This window comes from Diadema antillarum, unplaced genomic scaffold (assembly GCF_040938485.1).
Source record: "Diadema antillarum isolate AM-2024a unplaced genomic scaffold, OU_Dant_1.0 seq00001199_RagTag, whole genome shotgun sequence".
In the NCBI taxonomy this organism is placed as follows: Eukaryota; Metazoa; Echinodermata; class Echinoidea; order Diadematoida; family Diadematidae; genus Diadema; species Diadema antillarum.
Genome location: NW_027271993.1, coordinates 180,056 through 198,160, shown reverse-complemented (window position 1 = coordinate 198,160; position 18,105 = coordinate 180,056). Strand labels below are relative to the sequence as shown.

General features: G+C 38.1%; 1 protein-coding gene across 1 annotated transcript; it reads left to right on the top strand.

Moving 5' to 3' along the window:
• The first annotated feature begins 11,555 nt into the window (after positions 1-11,555).
• On the top strand, positions 11,556-17,199 carry LOC139744634 (uncharacterized). Its single transcript, XM_071655064.1, has 4 exons — positions 11,556-12,863; positions 13,395-13,530; positions 16,020-16,152; positions 17,069-17,199. Exons 1-4 carry the CDS (start codon positions 12,124-12,126, stop codon positions 17,152-17,154), a joined length of 1,095 nt encoding a protein of 364 aa, XP_071511165.1. The 5' UTR covers positions 11,556-12,123; the 3' UTR covers positions 17,155-17,199.
• The last annotated feature ends 906 nt before the right edge of the window (positions 17,200-18,105 follow it).

The window sequence follows — 18,105 nt, the reverse complement described above, 5'->3', positions numbered from 1 at the left end:
TTAGGTAAGAGGGTAATTTTTCGACCAGGTGCGGAGGTGGAAGTCAAGGAATCTTGAAATTTGCACAGTGGGGCACGCACACACTGAAACAATAGGGCGCCCCGGGTTGTTGGGCTTGTGTTTTGTTTTGTTTTTTTGTTTTTTTGGGAGGAAGTACATGTTTGGGCGACGTGGGTCCTTTGGAATTAGTTTTTTCTTTAACCCTAACTTACCTGTGGGGGAGGGGGCCATAATGCCCCCCCCCCCCCCCCCGACGAAATCCGCCACCATTTCGGCGCGCATTTTTTTTTTTTTTTTTGACCGCGCCGCTCGCTGACTTTTTACTTTCAAGTCTCGCGCAACTTTTGAGACCAAATTTGTCGCGCCCGGGCATACCGTTGCGAAGCCACACCCCTTCAAAAAATTTTGGTCAACCCCAAAATTGCTCAAAACGTGATTTTGTGTGCAAAGTCAATACAAATATTATTGTGTTTTTTTCAATAAATTCATATAAAGACTCACATTTTTAATTGTAATGGCTGAAATCAATTCATTTTAGTATAATTATGATTCTAAAAATATGCATGACAAATTCTGCTGAAAAAAAACAACCAAAATTTCGAAAAAGCAGAGAAATACATTAAACCATTATAAAACAATAAAAACATAAGAAATTAATTTTGATACTGATTTTTTTGTTACGCACAAATGTAAAGAATGTCACTAGAAATATTTACATATAAAAACAGCATTCCATAAGCTTTAATAAGGCAATTACAGACGAAAATGAGGTTTTTTGCATATATTTGTATAATTAATTAATCTAAAATAGAAAATGCAAATTTCTTGAAAATTTTACTTAACAGTCTTATAGATTACATCTAGCTTAATGTTCATAGCAAAATTTTGCGGCGATCGCGTGATCAACGGCCGAGATCTGAAGGGGGCCATTATGCCCCCCCCCCCCCCAGGAATTCAAGCTCGCTAAAGAGCCGAGGTAAGTTAGGGTTAAGTCTGAGTCTACGTCATGGTTTCCCACAGCTGTTCTTACCTCTTTTAGTGTTTGGGTGTTGTCATGATCTTGGGCCTTGTATGTCCCACAGCTGTTCTTACCTTTTGTATATACTATATATATATATATATTATATATATATATATATATATATATTATATATATATATGTATATATATATATCTATATCTATATATATATATATACATATATATATATATATACGTATATACATATATATGGAATAGAAACAAGACTACAAACAGGTTAGTCATCGCTCTCATATTCTAACAAAAACAAATTTAAACAGATTGCAATGCTGTCAAATGAATATGCTCGTGTAGTATTGAATGGAGGTTATTACATGTCAGCGAAGCTCTACTCATGCTCTCAAATGGCAGTCGAATGAACAATAAATGCAATATTATTACTGTTTCCTGGCGTACAAATTGTTAAACAATTTAGACCCTTCGTACTATTATAGTCAAACTTGTGACCAAACGCCCTACTACTTCTACCACTCGATATGCCCTTTCTTGCCTTTCTTGGCAATTGCATATACCCAAACCTAGAAATTAATATACTTATGCTGCAAGCAAATCATATGAGTAACCTATTTCTTAATTCAAACAGCTTCCTCATTGCAAACGTTTAAGTATCGGGTACTCCAACACCACTCCCTCATATTTTGATACGAACCATTTGTACACACTTTGACCTATTCAAATATTTGTATTCTCCGCTCGTTTTATGTTCTTTCTTATGTTTTTTATGTTCTCACGAACCGATTGTTCTTTAGCTGTGTCATATCTTTAACGGTTTCATCTTATTTATTTTATTTCATGGTTTAATTCATTTTTCAAAAGAACATAAACATTTCACTTTCTTTGGTAACAAAGAATAAGGTTGCATAGTCAAAACAGAGTATATTGAGAAAAATATAATCGAGGAACCTTGGGATAACAAATACGTTGTAAATGAAAACTTACTAAAGTGACAAAAACGATATAAATACGCAAAACATCGAAAAATGAAGGGGGCCATTAAAAAGACTGTGCTTGTGGACCCCTACAGTTAAAAATGTCAATAGAAATTGAAGTGATGCAAAAAAGGAAGAAAGACTGGGAATAAAGTCAGAAAAAAAAGTCGGGAAGCCCATTAAGAAGATAGAGTATGAAACAGAAGTACATACGCAGACGAATAAACATAAAACGAGACTGGGACGACGAAACTAATAAAGGGAGACTCACAGACAAGACAAAACGAGACAAGACTAACATAACAGGAAGACAATACAACGGACAGAAAGACAAAACAGATCCAGTGATCCTCGACAGAATTCATTGCAAGAAATGATGGCTTGCGTGAAAATGATACGGAAATATAGAAAAGTATAGAGAAACAGATGCCGAAATGATATAAATGATATCAAATCTACTCAGTAAGTGTCTCAAGACAAGAGGGACGAGAAAATACGTGACAGTAAATCATTTGTAATCCAAGTTCTTCGAAAAGGAATTGAAATAAGCCAACAGGCTATTCAAATCTGTGGGATCATAAAATTGCAATAAAAAAGACTTTAATCTTCTTTTAAATGAATATATGGAGGGGCCTTTTTTACATCATCATTCAGGAAATTCCAGTTGGGCCAGTGTAAGTAAGTGTGTTCTTAGGTTTTAGCAAACATCGTTCATGAAAAAGGTAAATGAAAGTCATTGGAGGGTCGAGTTGGATACTCATGGAATGATTGATTTATTTGAAACATATAATAGAAGCGAAATGGACGGGAGTGAGTTGTTGCTGTACATAATTGTTCGTTTTGTTCTTGTTTTTTATTCTGTGCACATGACGTAATGTAATATTTATCAACGCAGGGCTCCCTTGTAAAGCAGGCCTTTCTGACTCTGAGAGGGACAACCCTGCTTTTAAAGAAGACTTAATGAATTAATAAAATTCAAGTAATGTGCAGTTTAATGCTTTAAGTAAGCATGCCTGTCTCGATACAGTGACGGGGTGATCGTTACGTTGAATTGCACATCACTTGAATATGAGACCATTCTGAAGTAAATAATTTTCACACAAGAATAGGTATATTATGTACTCTTAAATGAATCCCACAAGGATTGGAACAATCATCCCCAAAAATTTCCAATGATTCCCGCACTCATCAGTTACTCTCTAGCCACCCCCTTTAAAATCCGTTTCTGAAGCAGACATCCACACAAGGGTAACGTCTGCTCCTGGTCGGACGGATTTCAAAACTAACCTGCTTGTGATGGAATGCGTCTAGTCTGGTAGTTGCTGCCACAGTGCATGGTAACAGAGCAGTGTATTGTGCGCGTTTGGGGTAGCAACGAGACATCCCTGGACTGGTTCCCTCCATGATGAGCCAAAGATGAAAGGATTTTGTTCTCTGTAAAAACAAAACAAAACAAAAAATGACAAGCACAAATGCCGCTGGTACCTGTTCATTTGAATTTTGTCAACGTTGTGCTCCTTTCACAAAGATAAACCGTTAAGAGACCCAACTCATTGTCTTTCACTGACGCAATCTCACACTAAAAATATCCGGCCCCCATAGAGACATTCCATCCACTAGTTGTGCCCTTTTCCGTGATGGAATTCTGTATCAGACTTTCCTGATAGTAAAACAGCCTTTCCCGGTAGTCACCGAAAAAGAACAAATAGAAGTGAAAAACCTACATTAAAACACTCTCGCTTGGCGAGGAAAGCGCATATTATAGAAAGAAGACACCAAAATGTTATTCATAACGGTCAGCTATGAAAAAAGAAAATGTTGGTTGTGAGGAAAGAGGAATTCTTCCTCTTTCTATATGGATACATAATTATATTGAAAATGCGCCGTGTATGACCGAGCACATCCAATCAACTTACATGAAACAATGACAAATTGCACCTTTTTCAAAGGTTGAGCGTTGTCGTGAAGGAACAACGAAAGTCTTGTGAATGACTGGGATCTATCAAGGAAAGTGTCGACAGGCCAGCCTGCATGACTACAGGTTTGTAATTAAGGGATTCTTCTAATCTTTTAAGTGTCACCATGCCTCCCTTGTTGATATGTTGGTCACTCCCACAAAGGTCAAACAATCCAAACTTGAATTACAATTTTTTTTTTTTGATAGGCTCTCTGTATATATTCACTTCAATTCGTGTTTATATTAAAAAAAAAGAGAAGAAAAGTCACACATGGGAGGTACATTTATAAAGTGATATTGACCATACAAACGTTTAACAAGATGTGGAGGCAGCTAGAAAGACAAACTTTTATGGGTAGCTACTACCAGAACAAAAGCATTTATTATAAAAGTGATATTGAATTGGAAAAAGGGTATAATACATGAGCATATAAACTAGAACTAAAGCCTAGTAAAGACTATATAAACACATGTTCAGATAACTGTCGCTTTACACAAGCGTTACGTTACTGTAGTTCTGTACGATGTGAACATAGTCTGGTAGGAACGGGGGGTCCCCATGCACCCTCCGAACACATTTTTTAACTTACTTTTTTGTAACCCTTAGGGTGTCTAGTTGATAACTTTTTTTTTTGTTCCCAAGAAAAAATCGAGTAGCTCATGGGGGTCATTGGTCGCCATCTTGGCAGCCATCTTGGATTTTTCAGGAAAATCATTACCACAACATTTGAACTACACAGCATGAAATTACAAATGAAGCATTTCTTCAGGGTAAATGTTACATTAGCAATCCATTGAAATGGTTGTTTACATGATCAAAGCAAGTTTGAAACAAGAAAAGCCTAAAAATATGAAAATTTCGGTGTCATTTACACCGAAAATTATCCAACTAGTTTAACTTTTGATTTACACAACATACAGGGACAAATAACTCATTTCTTCAGAGTTAATACGGCAGGAAGAATCGTTAGAGATAATAATTTACATGATTCAAGCAAGTTTCAGAATTAAAGATTCAAGTCCAAAAAAGCGAGAAAAACCAGTGTCGTTTAGTCTAGAAATTGCCCAAATAACCATATACATACATTGCAATCTCATATCTCATAAGAGTGACTAACTACTTTGTCTTAACAGTCTGGTGGGAATGGGGGGTGCACGTCACGAGACCGACACCCACGAGTCATACAGCCCACAAGTTATACAGCTCACAAGGCATACAGCCCACGAGTCATACAGCCCACAAGTCATACAGCCCACCAGATATACAGCCCACGAGTTCGACATCAAGTAAAATAAGCCCAGGAGTTATACGGCTTACCAGACCGACACTACGCACAAAAGGCTCCTGAGACCGACACTAGGCAAACAAAGCCCACGAGACCGACACTACACTTAAAAGGCCCACGAGACCGACGCAACGCATACAAGGCTCACGAGACCGACATTACGCAATACAGAGGTTCACGAGACCGACACTAAGCAAAGAAGGCCCACGAGACCGTCATGATGAACAGCGCCACCTATAGACCAATAAATTGTATAGGGTGTCCTGATAATGGCATAAGGAAGATACGAGAGATAGAAAAGAAGAGTTGCCAGGGTGTTACCCCATCAGTTGCCCCCCCCCCCCCCCACTGCCTGAAATGATCAGGATCTTTAATTGTGTTTGCGTGGGTGTGTGTTTGTGAAACTCAAGTGAACAAAATTCAGTAAAAGTGTGCAACAGTTCTTTCCACATTAACTAAAGATGCAAAGACACCCTCGTTTGCATGTTAACCCTTTGAACTCTTTTATATATTCCAACTCCCAGCCCCCCCCCCCCCCCCCCAAATAAAGAGAGAGAGAGAGAGAGAGAGAGAGATCTGCCTTTGGTGATTGTTATTACATTCTAGTGGGATCATCGAGAGGCATTTTATAGAGTGAAAATCGGCATGATTCGAATATGCTTATGGGTTGAATAGAGAAAAAACGGCTTGTAAGAAATATTGTTCGTGCAATTCAATCTAATCTGTATAAACAAAGTGGCTACCAAAATCATTACGTTTTTAATCTTGTAGGCGGTTGCTGGTAGAAAACTCGTCACAGAACTGGCAAATTAACATCACTTAAATTACATGATGTGAAGGTGGAGCTGCAGAAAAGAATTTAATACAAGTCAACGAATTAGGAAGAAAATTAAGCATATACATTTTTTAATGCAAATACAATACACTGAATTGATGAGAGATAAGTGGTTTTGCTATACTTCACGGATTTTAGGAACTTATGAGATATTGTTGTACTATGATGTTAATCTGCATTGGTTCGACGAATCACATTATCAAGGACAAAATATCACGAAATGTGATGGCAGTAAATGATTAAAAAATGACAATTTGTCATATAGATCCTATAATATATACATATTCGATTTGGATTCGAAAAAAAAAACAAGATGCATCCAAGAAAACAGCTATTGTATTTCACGAAAAATGTACTGTTTTGGAGGAGAATAACACAAGCCACAAATCGAGGTGAATCCCTGCGATATAAAACGTTTTAATCAGTTGAATTACATACATTATAGTTACAGAGAAAATTACAAATAGATTTTACTCCAAAACGTCTAAGCAGGGGGGTAGGATATCTAATATAGCCTAAGAAAATAGTGAATAGAGAAAGGGAAGAGGTAAAAAGTACATCCTGTCCATCTTCTAGCTAAAAACTAGGAAAGCCTATTAAAAGTAACACGATGACATTATCAAAGCTCTAAAATTAATCCAAACGTCGGTCTTTTCCTCTTTTATCAATTAATTTGAATTCATTTCTTCTCCTTTTTTGGGGGGCGGGGGAGGGGGAGGGCATGAAGAATGCAATTCTATTTTTCTAATTGATAACGATGTCGCTCCCTGACAGACCTGCCCCCTGGAAGTATGTGGAAATACATATTTGATGTCGTTCATATGTAGATGGTTACCATCTTTCACTAAACGTGATAGCGTGACGAAATTGCACCCGCCAGTATGTTATTTTTCAATTCATTGAACACACTGTACAGGTAATTGACATGTAGATGGCGCTGTTTATCTTGTCAGTCTCGTGGGCCTTCTTTGCCTACTGTCGGTCTCGTGGGCTTTCTTTGCTTAGTGTCGGTCTCGTGAACATTTTTTGCTTAGTGTCGGTCTCGTGGGCCTTCTTTGCCTGCTGTCGGTCTCGTGGGCTTTCTTTGCTTAGTGTCGGTCTCGTGAGTCTTTATTGCTTAGTGTCGGTCTCGTGAGTCTTTATTGCTTAGTGTCGGTCTCGTGGGCTATGTTTGCTTAGTGTCGGTCTCATGAGCCTTTTGTGCGTAGTGTCGAACTCATGGGCTGTATGACTCCTGAGCCGTATTTCGTGGACCGTATGACTCGTGGGTGTCGATCTCGTGGGATGATCCCGAAGGGTGCACGTCACGAGACCGACAGCCACGAGTCATACAGCCCACAAGTTATACAGCTCACAAGTCATACAGCCCACGAGTCATACAGCTCACAAGTCATACAGCCCACCAGTTATACAGCCCACGAGTTCGACATCAAGTAAAATAAGCCCAGGAGTTATACGGCTCACGAGACCGACACTACGCACAAAAGGCTCATGAGACCGACAGGATAAGCAAACAAAGCCCACGAGACTGACACTACACTTAAAAGGTCCACGAGACCGACGCTACGCATACAAGGCTCACGAGACCGACATTACGCAAAAGAGGTTCACGAGACCGACACTAAGCAAAGATTAAGAAGGCCCACGAGACCGACAGGTTGAACAGCGCCACCTATCGACCAATGAATTATATAGGGTGTCCTGATACCTGTTAATAGCATAGGAAGATATGAGATGGAAAAGAAGAGTTGCCATCTCCGGCAGGGTGTAAGCCCATCAGTTGCCCCCCCCCCCCCCCCCCCCCCCCCCCGAAATGATCAGGATCTGTAATTGTGTTTGCATGGGTGTGTCTTTGTGAAAAAAAATGAACAAAGTACAGTAAAAGTGTGTAACAGATCTTTCTACAATAAACCTGCGAGGGTGTTGATTTAATATTGATTAAAAATAAAAAATAACGTAATCGTCTATTAAGGTAGCATTAGGGATTCTGAAAAAAAAAAAAACAGATGCATCCATGAAAACAGCTATTGTATTTCACAATAAAATGTACTGTTCGGAAGAGCATAACACAAGCCACAAAATTGAGGTGAATTCCTGCGACATATATCATAGTTACAGAGAAAATTACAAATAGATCTTACTGCAAAACGTCAAATCAGGAGGGTAGAATATCTAAAATAGAATAAGTAACTAGTGAATCGGGAAAAGAAGAGGTAAAATTTACATCTTATCCATTTTCTAGCTCAAAACTGGTAAAGCCTATTAAAAATAGCACGATGGCATTATCAATGCTCTAAATTAACCCATATATAGTTATTGTCCTCTTTTAAATTCATTTGTTTTTTGTCTCTTTTTTTTTGGGGGGGGGGGGGGAGCGGGGGCATGAAGAATACAATTAAATTTGTCTACTTGATAACAATGTCGCTCCCTGACACACTTGCCCCCCCCCCCAGAAGTATGTAGAAATTGATGACGTTCATAATTATGTACATGGTCACCATCTTTCAATTGATAGCGTTACGAAATTACACCCGCCAATATGTTATTTTTCCGTTCATGGAACACCCTGTACAGGTGATTGACATGTAGATGGCGCTGTTTATCCTGTCGGTCTCGTGGGCCTTTTTTTTTTTTTTTTTTTTTTTTTTTTTTTTGCCTACTGTCGGTCTCGTGGGCTTTCTTTGCTTAGTGTCGGTCTCGTGAGCCTTTTTAGCTTATTGTCGGTCTCGTGGGCCTTTTTTGCCTACTGTCGGTCTCGTGGGCTGTCTTTGCTTAGTGTCGGTCTCCTGAGCCTTTATTGCTTAGTGTCGGTCTCGTGTGCTGTGTTTGCTTAGTGTCGGTCTCATGAGCCTTTTGTGCGTAGTGTCGAACTCATGGGCTGTATGACTCCTGAGCCGTATAAGTCGTGGGTTGTATGACTCATGGACCTATTATTGATGTCGGTCTCGTGGACCGTATGACTCGTGGGTGTCGGTCTCGTGGGATGCCCCCGAACAATATACCTATGTTTCATGATACAATACTACTTATATCATTTACATGTTCATTCCAGGTATAAGATTAGCGCCGATAGTCACACTAAGAAATTGAGTAGACTTTTTTTTTCTACAAGGGGTAACCCATCAATATTACAAATTACATTCAATATCAGAAGAATTAACGTTTTTAACATGTATAAAACTAGTTTTATCAATATTTAAAGATAATTTATTGCATTTGAACCAGAAAGAAACTGTTAACCGATCAACATCTTCCTTTCTCGTGTTTGCAGTACTGTGATTGGTGGAAAGTTAACATTTTATTTCACTCAACAACCCATATTCTGGGTATCAAAGTCCACCGTAAAGTCATATTTCACGTTATCAACTGAATAATATATACAAACAGAGTTGCAAGTAACTTTCGAAATAGACAAACTGACTATAATAAAGTGAATAAAAGTGAAATACGATTGATGAAAAGAACAAATAAAATATACATAGATAATTATATAAGTCTATTGATCCACAATACAGTGGAAAAAAAAAAGAAGGAAAATATTACAGGGGGATAGAGGGGAAGGGGGAGAGTGAGAAGGACCCAAAAACTGATGGCACGAGTACAGCTGTCAAAAAAAAAAGGAGAAGGAAATACTAGTCCCACATAGTCAACCTGACAGTTGAGATAAACAAAAAGGTGAAAAATGCAAAGACGTAGGGCCTACTGACATAATTATATAGATAAGTGAAGAAAGTATCAAGGGAAAATGAAGGAGAAATGAAGGAAAGAGGGGGAGAGTGAAAAGACATGATAGATAAAGAAGTCACAACAGTAAAAAAGGCTTAATGCAGTATAAAAAAACTAAGAAAAGGACAAAATACTATAGCAAAATAAACAAGTGTAATTACGCCTATATAACTACAAAACTAGGATTAGTAACTCAAAAGGACTGCCCTGTTTTCACAGTTATTGATCCACCCTCATTTCATATGTGTATCGCTTGTGATATCTTATTAAGTTTTTTTTTTTTTTTTTTTTTTTTTGCTGTTCACTAAAGAGGCTGCAATGAAAAGGTAATGAAATCATCACCAATATCATTCTTATTGCAGTTGGTACAGAATCTTTAATTTCCAGGAATGTGATTATATTATCTTCCAGAAACAATTGGCAATTTGGGATTAACACAGCCGAATTTTCATAAAAATTTCTCTGAGAATCATTTAAGTATTGGGAGTATTTCTCAAAATAAAGCTCCTGCTTGAAAATTCGAGAATTCTAACATAGAGAATAAAAATTTCTACTACATCACTACCCCACTTTTGCTTGAAACTGCAATTCAATCTGGTGTTAAATAAATTTACGCTTCTGCAAGAATGAAATAATGTTGATACAGGAATGTGATTTGCTTGAAACTGCAATTCAATCTGGTGTTAAATAAATTTACGCTTCTGCAAGAATGAAATAATGTTGATACAGGAATGTGATAGAATTCTGTGAGACCAATTTGGTTTTTTTTTATGTCGAGGTGTTATATTTTCCGATATTTGTAATCAATTTAGGTAGTTTTCACGTAGGAAAATTTTTTGTTTTGGATTTTGCATTACTATAGTGTTTCGATGTGTCATTTTCCGATATTCGTGATGAATTTATATTGTTTTCACATTGGAAAACGTTGTGACTTGGAGTTTGCATTCAGTAGTATTTCGGGGTGTCATTTTTCCGATATTTGTAATCGATATAGGTGGTTTTCACAAAGGATAGCGTTGTGTTTTTGAGTTTGCGTTGAGTTTGCGTTAATTAGTATTTTGGGGTGTAATTTTCCGATATTTGTAATCGATATAGGTTGTTTTCGCATAGGATAGTGTTGTGTTTTTGAGTTTGCGTTGAGTTTGCATTAATTAGTATTTCGGGGTGTCATTTCCCGATATTTGTAATCGATATAGGTTGTTTTCGCATAGGATAGCGTTGTGTTTGTGAGTTTGCGTCGAGTTTGCATCAATTAGTATTTCGGCATTTATGATCGATCATTAATATCCGTATTTCTGTGCATCATTCTGCTTTACATTTTCTGAATTTTGAAAGCGAAATATATTTAAAACGATATCTATTTGGTCAAGAATTTATGAATTTAATTAAATTTTTATAAAATGTTTTTTTTTCAAGTTAGTGTTGACTGTTGAGCAGTTGCGTTTAGTCATTCTTCGATGGAATGGATTTACTTGATCGATACTAGTTTTTGTTTCGAGAGGACTAACGTGAGAGTGGCCTCGGAAGAGCCAGGTCCAGGTACTGTAATTCACCCTAATTTTCACCGATAATGGTTTGTATTAGTTTGCATTAATTAGTATTTTGCATTAGTTTGCATTGATTAGTAGTTTGCATTGAGTTTGCATTGAGTTTGCATTGAGTTTGTATTAGTTTGCGTTAGTTTGCATTAGTTTGTATTAGTTTGCATTAGTTTGCATTAGTTTGCGTCAATTAGTAGGACCGCCGGTACCGCATTTTTGTGAAGAGTGATGTGCTGTGTGTGAGAGGATTGGCTGCTTATACGAGGTTCAGTGCATGCGAACAAATGTGTCCATCGTACTGTACCTCTCTGGTAGAAGAAAAGGCGAGCTAGCCTAAGAAAGAAAGAAAGAAAATAAGGATTGATGGGCGAGATAGGGCTGTGAAAGGTCGTATAAATCTGAATCGCATTGTGTGAACCACTTGATTGGGCTCTGGACTGCGACTGTGGACAATACCACCGCCACCAGGCAGGGAGCTTGAGGGACGGGGTGCTGCGGATCTGTGCCGCATGCTGTGGACTGTCGAGTGTCGACTGACGACTGCCGACTGTGTGAATGAATCTTGCTAACACTGTACTATCAGTTATAGAAAGTACTTTACCAGCTCGATGAAGGCGTGTTTCTTCAGCAAAACAAAGACAGTTGTAGTGGTTAGTGCCCATCGTAGTGACCTGGCTTTGTGTGTGGGAACTGGCCGTTTCTATTCTAACACTGTTGTAGGCTGCCTACATTTCTAATTTCTATGTTACACCACTTGCTTACTACAGACAGTCACCAGTGGCAGTAGGCTTACAGAAATTTTATTGCCATGGGAAAACCTGTTAAACAAGACAAGGAGGAGGTAACGGCCACGGTGAAGAGAAATTTTGCTCGGATTAGTGAACGGATAGCAGAGCTACAGATCAACCATGCAGAATGGAAGAAGCTTGTCACGTCCAAGAAGGAATTTGACCTAGCCATCGATGGATGCAACACCAGCAAGTCCACAGTGTATGACATTATCAGAGTCCTTATCGGTGCAACACTTGTTATCGTCAGTGGACTCTTTCTCTTCTTCGCCCTTTGCTCAGCCGATGTAATTCCCGAGGAGTCTTTTCTGGGATCTGTTCACTATGGATTGTCCAAGTTTATCGTCGAAACAGTTGATGGGGCAGAGCTCGATGAAGAGAAATGCATCATCCCTTTCCATGAGGCTCTGCAGGATTTGTTCAGACCTCCTGTTGATTGCAACATGTGTCTCAACATGACTTCGATAGACACTCGCGTCGACCTGAGCCCCGAGGAATTTAAGGAGCGCTATGCCTACTCGGGTCGTCCCTTGCACGTCACTGATGGCATGGCTGGATGGACGGCCGTAGAAACTTTCAGCTTCGGGTACTTCAAGAAGATCTATACCCCTGGCTCGCAGGCGCTGAACAGCTCCGAGAATGACTGTCAGTTTTTCCCATACAGGACCAACTTTGAGAAGCTCGGGGACGTGTTTGAAATGACAGAAGATGAGGCCTACTTGCGAGATGATTCCAATAAAAAGCCGTGGTATGTTGGATGGTAAGTCATGTGTGCGCTCAAATGTCATCTCTTCTACTTCTAGAATTTTAAGGAGATGGTCAATTATTTTTTTTCCAAACAATACAAAGTGAATAATCATGTATTTTCAGTAGTGATGATGTGAGTTCCTAGGCCAGTTAAAGATGGTTATACATTTGTATGAGGAAACTCTTTAGATGTTAAGAACAATTTCAGTATGTTGACAATTATTATGTAACAATGGTATTGCACGCTGAAGAAACCTGTACCAGTACAGAACATTTATATTCTGAAAGTTATCGGCAGGAAATACTTTGTGCAAAGACAGAAAGATGGGAAGATGTGTAGGAAAAAAAAAATGTATGGGAGGTAAATAACACCCTCCAGTTGTGAGTAAATTTTTCAAAACATGACTATTACATAGGAATCATAAATATGGGAACCTGAGTATTGCATTGAAGTCTGAGCGTTAAGAACCCTGGAATGATTAATAGACATGCAATATTCTTCTGTCACACTATAAATGCTGTTTCCATCTTGTCATTTGTCCAGGAGTAACTGCGACTCTGCTGCGGCCAACATGCTGAGGAAGCACTACAAGAAGCCGTACTTCTTGCCGGAAGACTCCGAGTCTAGTCGCGTTGACTGGATTTTCATGGGTAGCCCTGGCTACGGCGCACCTAACCACGTGAGCCATCCCGCTGTCTTCTGTGTTTTTAAGATTAAACGGAACCCTGTGGTGGTGGGCAATTTGCTTCAGAAAAAAAAAAAAAACATAAACATTCAGATTAGATTATTAATTGATTTTGATCATTAAAGGACAAGTTCACCTTCATAAACATAAGGATTGAGAGAATGCAACAATAATAGTAGAACACATCAGTGAAAGTTTGAGGAAAATTGGACAACCGATGCAAAAGTTATGAATTTTTAAAATTTTTGTGTTGGAACCGCTGGATGAGGAGACTACTACAGCTTGTGAGTCATATGCGTACAACAGTATAAAGAAAATGTAAAAGAAAATTCAACATATTTTTACTTTTTTCGCATAATAAAAGAGCACTTGACTTGCCTCTTTCTAAAGGCGGGGGGAATAATATTACCCATAACATTTGTCGGTAACGAGTCGGGGGAATGTGTACTTTTTTCAAAAGATGGAATTTTGTGAAATTCTCTTTATATTTTCCTTATATTGTTGTACGCATGTGACATCTAAGTTATACATACACTGCAGTAGTCTTCTCATCCAGCGGTTACTGCACAAAAACTTCAAAAATTCATAACTTTTGAACGGATTGTCTGATTTTCCTCAAACTTTCACTGATGTGCTCTACTAATATTGCTACATTCTCTCAATCCTTATGTTTATGAAGGTGAACTTGTCCTTTAAAAGCAAATAAAACAAAATAATAATCGGGCTTTTCTGAAATCTGACTGAAAACACAATTTGCCTTGGAATTGTAAGTGAATTCACGTTTTTAAGCAATTTCTTGTCCAACATGCATATATTTATGCGTGTAACTTCAAAATCACACGCATAGGTATCACATATGTGGTCTAAAGATGGGAGACTGGAAAGCAAAAAGTCAAACATTGTGGTGATAGCTTTTTAGTATGGTGACATACATTGTATCTTGCAGAATGTTGAGGGGGGCCTCGTGTAGTTCATGATGTCTATGTGGATGACAAATCAAGAAAATACATTGTATAAAGGAGAATTCCACAAAATTTCTTTTTTTCATGAAAAGTTGTGCATTCCATTGACTTTTTACTGACATGTGTTAAAGGGTGTGTACAGTTCTGGTCGAGGTGAAGATTTAGCTTTTAATGTTTTGTGAGATATTCAGAAACCACTCTATGAGATGTCAAAGAGCATGCAGTTCTAAGGGGTATCAAAAGTTTATTCAATGAAAATCGGTTTTGAAATGGCTGAGATATCCAAAAACAAGGTAAAACAAAGAGATAATAGTAAAGTTGGGGCATGTCGCCTTTTATTATTAGCTCTTTTTTGGATATCTCAGCCATTTGAAAACCAATTTTTATCAAATAAACGTTGAATCCTTCTTAATATTACATGCTCTTTCATATTTCATAAAAGGCTTTTCATTATCTCACATAGGAATGTTAAAAACGTGAATCCCTACTTCAACCAGTACTGTACAGTCCCTTTAAGGGTAATATTACTCCCCATGCATTCTGAAAGAGGTACCGGTACTGTACAATAAGTCAAAAGCTCTTTCGTTATGGCAGAAAGGTGAAAATAAGTTGAATTTTCTTTATATCTTCTTTATATTTTTGTTGTCCCCGCCGAACGAGTTCGAGCAGGGGACTATGAAACGGGCTCCGTACGTGTGTGTGTCCGTCTGTCCGTCTGTCCGTCTGTCCGTCCGTCCGTCCGTCCGTTCGTCTGTGCGTCCGTGTGTGATCAAAATGTTCAAAATGCTACTCCTTCGCCATTTCTAACCTGATTTTGATTCTGTTTGCTTTATATGATAGCACTACATGGGAGCTTTGAAACTTCTATACAGAATTTCAGTTGTGACCTTTGACCTTGACCTTTGACCTATATTGTACATTTTGCTTCAAAATGCTACTCCTTCGCCATTTCTAACCCGATTTAGATTCCGTTTGCTTTATATGATGGCACTAGGTGAGGGCTTCAAAACTTGTACACAGAATTTTGACCTTTGACTTCTTTGACCTTTGACCTTGATTTTTGACCTATATTGTACATTGCCTACAAAATGCTACTCCTTCGCCATTTCTAACCCGATTTCGATTCCGTTTGCTTTATGTGATGGCACTAGGTGAGGGCTTCAAAACTTCTACACAGAATTTTGACCTTTGACTTCTTTGACCTTTGACCTTGATTTTTTACCTATATTGTACATTTTGCTACTAAATGCTACTTCCGGCGGGGACATATATTACGCACCGTGTAATTTCTACTTTTCCTTGTTATATTGTTGTCCATAATGATTTTGTGAAGTGTAGTAGTCTCCTTATCCAGCGATGATGGCACTGAAACTGGTGGTTTGTTTGTTTGTTTGTTGTTGTTGTTGTTGTTGTTGTTGTTGTTGTTGTTTTTTTTTTTTTTGGGGGGGGGGAAGGGTGTAAGACCAAATGCTATCTTCCCAAACACACTTTTTTACACTTTACTATTCCTTGTATTTACAGATTGATGCAGTTGACCTCCCCTCCTGGCAGGCTCAGGTCAAAGGTCATAAGATATGGACCTTGACCCCTCCGCCTGAGTGCTACTTTCAGTGTGGGTCCTCCATGGATGTCACTTTGCATCCTGGCTCAATCAGTAAGTTGGACACTCGAGAAATCTCAAATTCATCAAATGTAGATAATGCGTAGTACTGGTATAAAACAAACATAATGATATGGTGGCGGTCATCATGTGAAATCCCTGTAGATATGTATAAATCTATGAAGATGTAGTTGAGGGAATGGTATCACAACACATTAAAGGGAATTTACTTTAATTAAAATGCTTGTTCATTTATAACAAACACCAGCCTAAGATGACAGTATTCTTTTTGTTTTGTGAGAATGAATATATTTTCAAATGAGGGTAAAAATGTGTTCTTCTAGGTAACTACAGGCCTACACCATGCCCTGTACATTTTATCATTCGTCAGATGGTTTTAGTCATCAAATATTTTGATGCAAACTGCAGATAAGTCCCACTGTGTAGTATTATATGACCACATTGAAGTGTGTGAGTTAGCAAAGAGTGTGGGCACAGGAGAAATATGACAAATTGCAGGACAGAGTTTGCCAGGAAGGCAGGCAGGCAAGTCCAGAAAGGATTGAACTGTAGGTATCTTGGAAGGATTAACAGACACTAATATCTGTATGATGTCAAGAAGAGACTTCATAGGGTTTATTCCTTTAAAGTTATATGGTACTGTACCTGGTAATTGGTATGTTTGAATAGTCTGCCATCCCATGTACTGTGTAAGATTGTAAACCATAACAGAGCAGCTTACTTCAAGCGAACCTAAATTATAACGACTTGCTTGGGACGACTGAAATTTTCTCATCATATGTGGCATCTCTTCTTATTAGGGATAAAACATCAGAATATAAAAGGAACAGGACCTACACAACATTGTATCAGGTATCTTGCTATATCCGGACTCATTTTAAAGATGCTCTTTATCTGTCCTATAATTTCGCTCCCGAGTGATATTTCCTCTCTGTATTTCTTTCTGCAGTCATAGTTGATACGAACTCGTGGTTCCACTCCACGAAGGTCGTTGGCGATGAGATGAGTATCACCATCGGATCAGAGTATGACTAGAGCGTGGAAGGCCAACGTCTTAAACAGTCCGGGACTGCTCCATCTTTTGACAAAGGCCTTCTTCTGTTCTTACAGTACCGGTACATGTAATGGAAATGTCATTAAGCCGTAATACACTGTCAAATCCGTCTTTTATCAGCCACTTGTCCATAGTGGCTATATTTCCAGAGTGGTCACTATAAAAGTGTTTGCCAAAATAATCAAGCTCTGTCTCAACCGTTTGTGAAGTAATCTATGTTCTGTGGTAGTCTGTCTAGTGTTGTCACTGTTGAGTGTGGTGTACGGTGTATGGGAAATTTTTATTGCCCCGGTATATTTTGTGGTGAATATATCTGTGCTTCATCAGTACTACAATTACTACATTTTGTGGTGTTTGAAACTTATGTTTTATGGGTGCATTAAATAAGTCTAAGAAGTAGAAATTTGTGCTTATAATATTTTGTAGTGATCATCATGTTGAACAAAATTTTTATCAATCTGTAATATTCATGTTAGGATATATTTTGGTATTGGAAAGTTGTTGTTTTTTTTTTCCTCAAAGTAGTCATGCTATTTTATATAATGAAAATCTATGTGATAATGACCAGTAATTTGTTGTGGTGTGTAGAGTGACTTGGAGCATAGTTTATGAATAAGCTTTGTACAACTCTTATAGAATGTATTATGTATATACTTCGCATAAATAATTTTCTTAAATACACCGTACTGTCATTTAATTTTTGTCATGTTGCTAGATGTTTACCAAAAAAAAAAAACCCTTATTATTTTACATACGAAGTCTTTCCATTTATATAACAAATTGGCATTACCTGGAACAGAAATATTTAGTCTCCAAGGATCAGAGCTAGAGAAATTATGCATGAATGGTTGATAGGTGGCGAATACTGTCCACTCCTTCATAATCGACCTGAAATGATAGCGTATAAGCTGTTATTTTGGCTTAAAGATATT

What these genes read in the sequence shown, in the direction of transcription:
- LOC139744634 (XM_071655064.1), top strand. Translation starts at nt 12,124, where the DNA reads ATGGGAAAACCTGTTAAACAAGACAAGGAGGAGGTAACGGCCACGGTG. An exon ending in AAGCCGTGGTATGTTGGATG is followed by an intron (nt 12,864 to 13,394) that starts GTAAGTCATGTG and finishes TCATTTGTCCAG; the next exon opens with GAGTAACTGCGACTCTGCTG. An exon ending in TTTGCATCCTGGCTCAATCA is followed by an intron (nt 16,153 to 17,068) that starts GTAAGTTGGACA and finishes TTCTTTCTGCAG; the next exon opens with TCATAGTTGATACGAACTCG.